At 36.6% G+C, this 12,043-nt stretch overlaps 2 protein-coding genes across 2 annotated transcripts in view; both read left to right on the top strand.

Moving 5' to 3' along the window:
• The window catches only part of LOC117621044 (protein PLANT CADMIUM RESISTANCE 8), a 94,537-nt gene that overhangs the window by 53,162 nt on the left and 29,332 nt on the right, over positions 1–12,043 (top strand).
• Positions 639–5,003, top strand: LOC117621241 (AUGMIN subunit 4). Its single transcript, XM_034351598.1, has 13 exons — positions 639–906; positions 1,097–1,144; positions 1,265–1,390; positions 1,913–2,260; positions 2,454–2,553; positions 2,713–2,758; positions 2,953–3,046; positions 3,167–3,238; positions 3,383–3,441; positions 3,682–3,750; positions 3,825–3,876; positions 4,481–4,558; positions 4,631–5,003. The coding sequence occupies exons 1-13, from the start codon at positions 772–774 to the stop codon at positions 4,703–4,705; spliced, it is 1,302 nt and encodes a 433-aa protein (XP_034207489.1). The 5' UTR covers positions 639–771; the 3' UTR covers positions 4,706–5,003.

The raw sequence follows: 12,043 nt of genomic DNA, 5'->3' as shown, positions 1-12,043 counted from the left end.
TTTATCTCCCAGCTGTGGCTAACATGCCCACTTCTTTTTTAAGAAAAATAAATATAAAAAAAATAAATACAAGTACCAAGAAATAATTAATTTCTTTAACAATCACTTTTTTATACAACTTTTGAATATATATACATCACAAAAACAATATATACGTAGTTTACTAATTTGCAATACAGCGCACATACTTTTTTTTTTGGGTAAATATTATGAGATGTTCCTACACTCGAAGGGTGGGATTAATTCCCACTCTAAATTCGGTTTGTCCCTAGTCACAAAATAGTTTCGAACTCCTACCATTAAGGCATCAGGCACACATACTTTACAACCAAATCTTTCATAAAAATACCATCTCATAATTCCCCTAGATCTGCATTATCTTCCCATTACAAAAGGAATTGAATTGAATATGAGATGACCATGTCATGTGTTAAATGGTAACAATAATTTGATAAACTAGTGTGGTGAGTCCACTTTCTATCTAAAAATTGATTTCGTCATTTCCCAAATTGGATTGGATTTTCTGTATGTTTTCGTTTTCTGTCTTACATTTAAAGTGAAACGACACCGTATTGATGGACGAAGATGAGGCTCTTTTGGTAAAATCAAGTTAAATTAACTTTTGCTGGCAGTTGAAGAAAGGTCGGCCGACCTGAGATTTCAAATTCCTGTAAGACTCTGACTACTGAGCTTAATCTTTAAGAAGGAAGAAGAAGAAGAAGGTATACGGCACGTTTTGGATCGAGTGGGGGCGAAGAGGAGCTTAGCAAAATGGTGAAGGGACTCCAACAACAAGGGCAAAACCTGCCACCGGATTTGACCCAAGTCATTGATCAGCTGGAGCGCCACTGCTTGGCACCCGATGGTTCTCTCGTCTCCAAATCAGCCTACTTCGACCTCCAACTCGTACTCTCTCTCTCTCTCTCTCTCTCTCTCTCTCTCTCTCTCTCTCTCTCTCTCTCTACATTTCCCTGCCTTGTTTGGTTGCTTAAAAAATGTGCTCTACAAACTATAAAATGCAATCTATGAATTAAACAATCTGAGCATTTTCTTTACAATGCCTTTGATTTCTTAAAGTTATTTAATTCTGGTGCAGGCAAGGGAGGAAATGTCCAGAGAAAGATTGCGTTACTTGGAAGCCATGGTAGTTCTACTTAATTTTTTGAGTTTGTGTTGATTGAACTAGTTGTTCTAATTTGGCAAGGATTTTGTAATGTGTGTGTGTGTGTGTGTGTGTGAATGGTGGGTTTGGATTCTGGTGTAGGCAATTTATGGTGAGGCAATTGCAATGGTAGAAGAGTATCAACAAGCAGTTTCGGTGGCTAATCTTGGAGGAATTCGAGATGTTCAGGGTTTATATCTGCAATCGGACTTGAAGAATCCTCCTCAGGTTTCAATGTGCCACAATCATTGATTTTTGTATATATATATATATATATATATATATATATTTTTTTTTTTTTTGAAGTTCTTGATTTGGAAATGCATTTTACATCAAGTGTTGTTGAGTCATGATTTGGCATGAAATAGGAGAGACATCCATATCTTTAAGGTAAATAACTTGTAAGTTGGTGGGAAAGCACAGGGTGCCTGTGGTTTCCTGGTATGGGAGTTGAATGATTCCCTTCTCCTTGATACAATTGAAGTAGAAAACAACAGGAAAAAAAATGTTTTCCTTTGAGTTAACATGAAATGGTACCAGTTCAGAATTAGTATTCCCTCAAAGAATGTTCATTTTTTATTTAACCATGATCTTAACAGAGATGCACTATGATAGACTTGTATGTTAATTCATCTTCAAAAGACAACAGGCTAATTCAATCGTCATGGGATGCTCAAATATACCATTAGTATTCTGTTCTTCACATCAAGTCTAAAATGGATGAGAATGTGATTTTCATGTTTATATCAGTTGTATGAGACATTGGAGCATCGCATGATTGTTGCGGAAGCAGCTCAAAGATTGAGGCTTCCTCTTATCTCCAAAGATGGTGAAATTCATGAGGAAGAAATTGAAAAATGCAGTACGATGTCACGCAGTTCCCTTGACAGTATCAGTACCAGCGTTACAATCAGCTCAAGTTCCAACTCAACCAATTTTAATACTGCTACTAGCACCAGTAGTGCAGCAAACAACAATCTTTCTCTTAGTGTTACTGATGCTGTGGAATCTGGAGTTGGTGGTGTTCCGAATCGCTTTCTTGGAATTACACCTGCATATTTATGGCAAACACAGCTCCAGCAAACACCATTGTCAATGGTACAATGTCCATAATGGTTCTGGCAACAGTTCACTTTGTCTTTTATTTTCCACTTTATTTATTAATGTTTTTTTCCACATTCAAATGTATATTTTCTTTATAGAATCTGTTACTTTACTGTATATGATCCCTTAACATGAAGATCTAACTTTGGTGAAGCTGCTCCTTACATTTCTGATGCTTCCACTGCAGGACATGACAGAATATCAGTTGTGTCTTTCTCGGGAGATTGAAGTCCGTTTGGTAGCTAAATGTGATAAATTAGCTGATGCCTTTATAATGGATGACAATGGTCTCTCTCTCTCTCTCTCTCTCTCTCTCTCTCTCTCCATCCATATACACTAGACATGCACTTTTAAAGTTGATGATGAAATATATACATGACACATGTTTACCCATGCATAATGATAATTATTAAAGGTGTAACTAATTCCAATGCTTTTTTATGCAGACTCGTCATCTGGGCATCAGAATTCAAGTTCTTGCCTTCCAGAAAGGTTTGAGTTACTCTTTTGATGCAATTTTCGTTGTATGAGAATCCCTTTTACATTGAGTAAGATGCTTTTTATGGATGGTTGGCAATCTTAATTCCAATGCTTTTGGCAATCAATAAATTTCTGGAGGCACTGTTCTAAATATTTTTCTAACAGTCTGATCTATTTTTGTGACACTTTTCTCATGACTTTATCAGGGTGAAGTTGATAATTGAGGAGATGGAAAGGGAGGAAGCAGCTCTGCGGGAAGATCTATATTCTGCGGATAGAAAATTTGCTGAATATTATAATGTATGAAAATGAAAACAAAAATAAAACAAAGTTTTATGTTCCTGCAATTTCATGCCAGGCGCATTTTGTTTGTGAAGATATTTTTTTTATGCCTTGGTTTTTTGTTGTTGCAAAACCTAGGTCCTAGAGCAGATACTGGGAGTGCTCATCAAACTGGTTAGAGATTTGAAGTTGCAACATCAACATAAATATGTAAGCTTCTAATATCTGGGAGGGTTAATATTTTTTCAATGTTGTTGAGGGTTAATATGAGGGAGGCTCAAAGCTTCTATATTATTCTGTTTTCAATGTTGTTGAGGATTCTTGAACCTCTTATTAATAATGAATGATTTATAGGACGGACTGCAAAAAACATGGCTTTGCAAGAGGTGTGAGACAATGAGTGCAAAATTGAGGTCCGTTACATGGTTTTCTGTATTATAAATTTATAATTTTGTATTTCTGGCGTCAATGTTGCTTAATGTCTCACTTTCCATATGTTTACGAATTTTTTGTTTGTGATGCATCTTATGCAAGAAGACAAAGTTCACCACTCACCACTGACTGTATTTTATTTTATTTTATTTTCATGTTTTGTGATCAAATCAATTAATGGATTGTATGTAATGAGTATAATATGCCCCATTGTATTTCAGGGTTCTGGAGCATGTTCTCCTTCTTGAAACTTATACTAAGGAGTCAATACCGGCCCTACATAAAATAAGGTAGCTTTGATGACTTTGAAAGTATGTGCAGCTTACTGATTCCAGGGTTTTAACAATTTTTAACACATTTCTAGGAAGTATCTCCTTGAAGCTACAGATGAAGCTTCAATCGCATATAATAAAGCGGTATGATATTCTACTTCTTACTTTTCTTCCCTTTCCTAAGTGGTTTCTGATCATTGGTTGCCTTCATTTGCGTGTGCCCCAAAACAGACATTTTAACCACATCATAGCCTTCTAGCAGCACCGTAGGCTTGTAATAATATATTTTGTTTGGGCATTACTTTTAGGTTGATTTGCAATGTTTTCCTGTCTATTTGCCTTGGTTTCCTGTAAGTCATTATTGTTTTAAATCCTAATCTGTTATCTGTCAAGTTGTAAATTGCTTCAAACTTATTCCTCAGTAGATTTTTTGGGTTTTCTTAAGGAATTTTGATGAGATAAGGAAGTTTCTCAATCTGCTTTTTATTGCTATATCACTTGGTACTGGTTATTTGTCATTGTAGATATTGTGAAGATGGGTCGTAAATACTTAATGGTCTGCACTATAATCAATGCGCCCATTTACAAAGCTGACGATAATTATAGAAAATGCTTCAGCTGCTAATAAATAGTTAAGATATGCTGAGCCAAATTTTCTTTGACAACATGCATACAACTTAACCGCATCACCCATCTGCATCTCTCCTGCTGGTTTTCTTTATTTACAAAAGTCGTATTTTCTTAACAGGTTACACGTCTTAGAGAATATCAGGGTGTTGATCCTCACTTTGATTCAATTGCAAGGCAGTACCATGATATTGTAAAGGTAATAACAATGCTTACCATAGTACATTTCCCAGTTCTCATGCTAATCTCTAATATCAACATCCCCTTACAGAAATTGGAAAATATGCAATGGACAATCGACCAAATTGAAATGGACCTGACACACCCAGATCACGTAAATGCATAGAACCTGCTGTATCTTGTTTGGTCTTGTTTTCTGAGTCGAAGCCGCCAATTGCTTCATCACTGGCCTGTTGATTGTTTCCTTAGGGAAATGAAAACGCCTTCTAAATAGTATCATCACGCTTATGACTTTCTTCTTTGTCTGACATTTGTGCTTATAGTTATAAGCTAGATTGTTCATAGACAGACAGCTGATTTTTGAAATGTTGTGTATAATTATCTCCTTACAAGGAGGATACCTTGTAAATCATCATCACATTAAAAGAATTTTAGGCATCTCGCCATGTTTTATGACCTCAGAAGCAATTTTAGTTTTGTGGCATGTGTAAGATTACTACTCTACCTTAATTTGTTAGTTGGTGCAACAAGGTCTGAGTCCTTTTTGTGGTTGTATAAACTTTCTGAGCTCAAAGGTGGGAGAGGAAGTTTTCTATTTTTATAGGCAACCACGCCGACTTCTGCCAACCCAGTGAACAAGCTCTTGTTAGGGTTGTGCTTGATGTACATGGAAAGTGCAAGGAAAAAGAAGATGGTAGAGAGGAACATGAAAGCCACCTAAACTCCGAAACCGACTCTCTCCCAGATGATCTTGCATGTATACTATACTAACGTTAGTTTGATCAGTGTTTGTAGGTATATATATCATATGATTAATGGAGTCATGTCATGTTTGGTGTTATGGTGAATATATAATGGCATACAAAACCCCAAAACATGGAAAATAATTAATGATGTAAACAAGAACAACAAAACAATGATATTGATATGGTTTGGCAAAATCAAAGCATATAGAGAGAGAGAGAGAGAGAGAGAGAGAGAGAGAGAGAGAGAGAGAGAGAGAGAGCAATACTATTTATAAAAAAAAGGTCCCCAGTAAAGCCGAGCGGCTATACTAGTTTTTTTAAAAAAACATATCCCCAGCTATACGTTTTTTTATAATAAAAAACCGGCTATCCGTAGCATCGCCGCGCGGCTACATTTTTAAAAAAAACATATCCCCAGCTATACGTTTTTTTATAATAAAAAACCGGCTATCCGTAGTATCGCCGCGCGGCTATACTATCTGGAAAAGGGCAAAAGAACCCGTCTTAGGCCTAGATCCAATTGCACCACGTGTCAACAATAGTATAGCCACACGGCTATACTCCTTTTATTACAAAAACACTAATTACATTTTTGGTCACTGGATTAGGTCCGAATTTAATTCACTGAAATTTTAATTTTCCCGAATTGCGTTAGTTGCAGCGGTTAACAAATCAAGTCCAATTCATTATTTCCGTCAGTTAATTTTAAATAATAAATAAATAAAATGAGAAAAGGAAAAAAAAAAACCCAGAAACCACCTACACCGTCATCACCCTAATACTAATCCCATCTCCTCTCTCTCTGCTCTGTATCAATTCCGCTCCAATCCGACGGTCGTAAAGAAATGGATGTAGAGGTGGTCGGTCGCCACACGCCGTTCTTCGATGACAACGCCAACGCCTGGTTCGTGTTCTTTGACTCAATCTGAGATTCCCATCTTGATCTCCATCTTATATGCCCATTCCAATGGAATTCGATGATGCCCACCTTCCCCCTCCACATCACAACTCACCTTCATCCTCCCCCCTCAACCACTTGTCGTGTCCAGTAGATAGAAGCATTATTACATGAACTTTTTTCTGAATATTTGGGATTAATTATATTTGGGTTTTGAATTTTGTAACAATAGGAATTAATTTTGATTTCTTTTCTCTTTGAATTTGGGTGGGCTGAGAAGTCTTTCGAATTTTGTGACTGGGCTGCTGTGGTGGTGGTTGGCTGGGATAAGGTGCCTCGGTAAAGGAAAGTGTGATGCTGCGCTGCATTTGCGGTCACCGACAAAGGAACCAGAACAAAAACGTAGTCCCAAAAAAATTACTTTTTTTTAAATATAAATTTTTTTAAAAAAAAAACTTGATTTGTTAACCACTGCAACTACGGTGACAAAAATTGAAAAATTAAAATTCTAGTGTTCAAATTTAAATTCGGACCTAATTTCAGTGACCAAAAATGTAATTAATGCTATTTAAAAAATTCCGAAATAGCCGCTTGGTTATACTATTTATAATAAAAAAAGGCCATCCGCATGGCGATAGACACCGTTTCGACACGTGTCAAAAATAGTTTAGCAGCGCGGTTATACTAATTTTTTATTATATATATAATAAAAACCATAGTATAGCCGCGCTACTTTACTCTTAAGTACATTATGTTTAATATGAGTATAGCTGACCGGCTATACTATTTATTAAAAAAAAAAAACAATTTGACCCTTTTAGTTGCATTAGTTTATACTTTCTAAATACTAGCCCCTTGACACATGCGAATTGGTTTTATTTTCTTTTTATTTTTAGAATTAAGAAAATATAATATGGGTAGTTATGTTCCATAAAAGTAGGAACTATTATCTGATTTTGTTTTTAATTTTAATATGAAAAAATGTAAATTTATCATATTATCCTCATTTAATGAATAATTTTAATTCTTAATGTTTGAATTAAACAAGGGCATTTTCTGATATTTTGAATGTTTCACCATTTTCTGCCTTTTGCTTTATATATATAGATTAATTTGCTAGTTTCGACATCTCCAAAGCAAATATTGAAGAGAGAGAAATTTCATAGTAAATAAATTTGAGAGTTCAAATTTTTCTTCTTCTTTTTTGGTGGGAATGTTTGCCTTTGGTCTACCTCGTTCGCTCGAGTGCTACTAAATTCTATTACTGCACACAGTATTTGTTGTAGAGAATTGCATGTGAGTTAGAGTGTTCTTGGTAATTGCTTCACATTTCAAACAACACTTTACATGAATAATATTACCACCTCACTTACTACTATACCCATAAATCTTTGTTTGAAATTGTTGTTCTGTTTGGCAAAGAGTTTGCAAAGTCACCATCTTGCATTTTTGTTTATAAGAAGTAAGAAATAATCTTAGCCTCTTACATTCTTTTAGTTAGTAAAATATGGAACGGGAAAAATATGAATAAAATATGTACGTGTTTTATTCGGCAATATTTTGGCAAATCACAACTGATAAGTTTGGCCACTATATGATATTTTAATATGATTTATTTAAAAATTTTAATATATTTTTTATTCATTAATATGCAAAAATTATGTGTATAATACCAGTAAGCACCCTTAAGGAATGAACTCGTTGGAAGAAATTCTTCGAGGTACGCTCGGCTATACTATTTATAAAAAAAGACCCCAGTAAAGCAATGCAGCTATACTCTTTTCATAAAAAGATTATTAAAAAAAAAAGTTTCAATTGGACAAATGAAGCGTACGATGTAGTACAATGAGTATAGAGATAGGGAGGGTTTATTTCTTTATTTATTTTGGCTAGGCAGATAGAGATAGGATTTCAACAATTTGTTTTTGGGTCTGAGATAAACATATCTAGCTATTTGTCTTTTTTGAAAATATTGGGTTGGGCATCAGCACACCTTGCCTTGTGGGTAGAATCGCCCCTGGTGGGTTGGAGGTAGCTCAAGGTCAAAATCTCTTCTTCCATTATATGATGTTGGAAAACTAGAAGTTATTACCGTAAGTTTAGTTTCGTTTTAACACGCTAAAAGTCCAATTATACCCTTACAATAAAATTAACATAACAAAAAAATGAAACCAAACCTAGCACCTCCTGCCACCGGCGTTATCGCACCGCCACTCCACTGATCAATTAACTTTGATGTGCTTCTAGACTAGCTTTGCCATCGATCGGGCTTTGCCTCTATCTTTAGCCTTTCATAAAATTATATCGACACACCACATATTAGTAAAGCCGTCACACAATAATTTTTCGTTTCAGAATCTTTTTGTATCGAGAAAATGTGTCATATATAATCAACAAAATTATACAACTAAAGAAGGATAAATTGGTCTGGCCCATTAGTCAAACAAACAAGTTATAGGCCACAAACTCGAATATGGGTAAGACCCGAATCTATTTTGGGTCATACAATGCCTCTCTGACATATTTTTAACCTTGGGCCTTACGTCTGGCCTCAGCTTCTGAAAAAAACACGACAACATGAGTGCATGACATAAACAGCCAGCGGATTACTACCCCAAATAATTGATGTCGTGCTGAAAACAACACAATCATTGTTAGCGTGGTCCAGATAACTCTCTCTTTTCTTCTTCGCGCGGAGTATAGTTGAGCGGTTATACTATTTAAAAAAAAAAAAAAAAAAAAAACTTGGCAGGCGCTAGAGCAGATTTTGACACGCATCACAAATAGTATAGCCGCACGGCTATAATTCCTCGCGCCAAGTTTGAACCTCTTTGGCTGTGTTTCTAGACATGGGGAAGAAGACGAAGAAGCCAGAAAAAGGAAAAGAGAAAGCAACGAAAGCCGAGGAAAATAGAGCTCACACAGAGACACCAGAAGCTCTCACCTGAGGATGACATCGATGCCCTTTTGGTAATTTCATACACGAACTACTTATATATATATATATATATGTCATTTTTGTGCTTGTTAATTATAGTTATGGATCATTTGAGAATAGCTGAAATAGGTTGTGGGAGTTTTAAACAGTGTTGGAAAAATCGGCCTAGGCGGCCACAGGTGGCCCATTTTTCACAGTCGTTGTCTGTGATTCCCATATGCATGTCATTTTGTGCTTGTTAATTAGAGTTATGGATCATTGGAGAACAGCTGAAATAGTTTGTGGGAGTTTTAAACAGTGTTGGAAAAATTGGCCTAGGCGGCCGCCTAGGCGCTTGGCGGCCGATTTTTCACAATCGTTGTCTGTGATTCCCATAACTATGTCTTTTTTGATTATTAATTAGAGTTATGGATCATTTGAGAACAACTGAAATAGTTTGTAGGAGTTTTAAACAGTGTTGGAAAATGTCGGCCTAGGCGGTGCCTAGGCACTCGGCAGCCGAATTTTTGAAATCGTTGTCTGCGATTCCCACCCCAGATTCCTTTTTTGTTATAGTTTTGAAGATTCTGCTCCATATTTTCTATCTGATAGTTTATTGGCACCAAAGGTATGATGATTGTGGAAATTCATAATTCCCATCTAGATTCATTGCAAGAATTTCCTGAACTGTATGTATTTTGCAGAGAGATGAGAACTTAAGGCTTTAACAATATATGTTACTGCCTCAATCTAAAACTATTATTCTACTCAAGTATCAATGGAGACCAACTTTTACATCCCAAAAGATAAGTATCTTACTGTAATTTCATTGAAATTTTTTGATCTACCATATCAATGTAAATTACAATTTTCTAATATATATTTCTGTGATGCTTTGCAGGAAAAGTAGTATCCATAAACTAAAACTTTCAACAGACCATATGGCACTATCATGGAGGGTGTCAAATTGGGAGGGTTGTTGATAAAGGATATAGAGTTCCCGCTATTGATTCTCTAAGGGTTATTGATGGTTCAACGTTTTATCACACCCCGAGTGCTAATCCTCAAGCTACTGTCATGATGCTTGGAAGGCAAGTATACTTGGAAAACATATCATATATACATAATCTTCACGAAAATCTTATACTAATTGCTGCTTGAACCTGCATTTTGGTTTCGTTTGTTGTGCATATGGTGCAGGTACATGGGGCCACTACTACGATTTACTATTTGCGCGACGGAATTTTGCGCGACGAATACAGTTTTGTCGCGCAAAGATCACTTTTGCGACGAAAAAAATACTCCGTCGCGCAAAGTACAGAAAACTAGCGCGACAAATAATTTCGTCGCGGGAAAGAGGCTATGCGCGACGTAAATATATTTCGTCGCACAAAAGTGGCAAAGTCCATGTTATGGCGCCAAAATCTTGCGCGACGACAAAGATCGTCGCGAATGACAACATTGCGCGACAATACCAAATTTTCGTCGCGCAAAGATGGACAGAAAATTGGCGCCTATTATGGCGGTAAAAAAATTTTGCGCGACGATAGTTTTCGTCTCAAAAGAAAACTTAGCGCGACGAAACAATAAACCGTCGCGTAAGAACACGAGGGAAACTTTTTTTTTGGCGCCAATATACATGTGGGTTTTTGCGCGACGGAAATTCCGTCGTCGCGTAAAGTGTAATAGCGGTGCACTCTTGCGCGACGAATTAGTTTCTTTTGCGCGACTAAATGTGTAGTTTGCGCGACGCTATATTGTACATGCGCGACGGAATTTTGTGCGACGAATAATTTCTTTCGTCGCGCAAAAAATCAGATGTCGACACGTGATTGCGCGACGGAAATTTGGTTTTGTGCGACGGAAAAGTGAGTTTGCGCGACAGCGTTTTGCGCGACGTTTTTTGTTTTTCGTCGCGCAAAGTCCTTCTTCTCCATATCTGTGTCTGCCATTGCAGAGGCAGAATGCAAGAATTGCATTCTGCCTCTCTCTCATTCTCCCTCCCTGCTGCTGCTCTGCTGTGAATTCTGTATGTTTATTAGGTATGTATTTTTTGTCGTTAGTTTAAATGTATTAATGTAAATTCGTACTAATGCTATTAATTTTGTTCTCGTTAGGGATATTTGTGATTAATGATTGGTGGAGAACGATTGAGAAGGTATGTTATTGTAAAAGTTTGTTTGTTATGTTTGTATTTTTTTTTTGAAGTTATATGTTTATAATGTTGTGAAATTGTGCGGGACGTAGCACAATGTGTTGTGATGTACGAAGTTAATTGAAATTAACTTCGTACTTTTATTTTTATGTTTAGTAACACGTAGTTTCCCGTTCGAGATTAGTTGGATTTCGTGAATGGATGCGTAAGGCATGACTGCGGTCCAATTAATTCTTGAATTGTCCCATTATTTGGACAGTTTGGTAATGCATAGTGTTGTCACATAATCTTAGGCTACAGGATTAGGTTTCGATTGTGGAGATTTCGGTGTCATCTCGGTACGTTCTTCGGGTGGTACGTAGGTATTTATACCTATGCCCACTTCAAGAACTGTGTCGAGATGCTGCCGAAATTAATCCGCGTCGAAATCTAATCTCATGTAGCCGTAGGTTACGTGACAGGACTATGCATTCCCGAATGGGATAGGGCCCTTACGGGAGGCATAAGGTGACATTATAACTTCGTATGAAGTTGTTGTGATTGTTGTGTCGTGATTGTGGTTTCAGGAATTATGAGCAGAAGGTGGATACAGAACCCGAATAGATGCGCAGACGAATACTTGGATGGAATCGAGGATTTTATTGAGTTTGAACGTAGACACAACCCGGGTGCAACTAGAATCCGTTGTCCTTGTAGGAGGTGTAACAACACGTTGTGGGAGACAATTGAAAATGTTGGATTTCATTTAGTAAGGACGTTTAGTAAGGATTTCATTTATTGTGGATCCT

Source organism: Prunus dulcis, chromosome 3, assembly GCF_902201215.1.
Source record: "Prunus dulcis chromosome 3, ALMONDv2, whole genome shotgun sequence".
Classification (NCBI taxonomy): domain Eukaryota; kingdom Viridiplantae; phylum Streptophyta; class Magnoliopsida; order Rosales; family Rosaceae; genus Prunus; species Prunus dulcis.
Note: the sequence above shows the minus strand (reverse complement) of the source record. Positions and strands in the feature narration are given on the sequence as shown.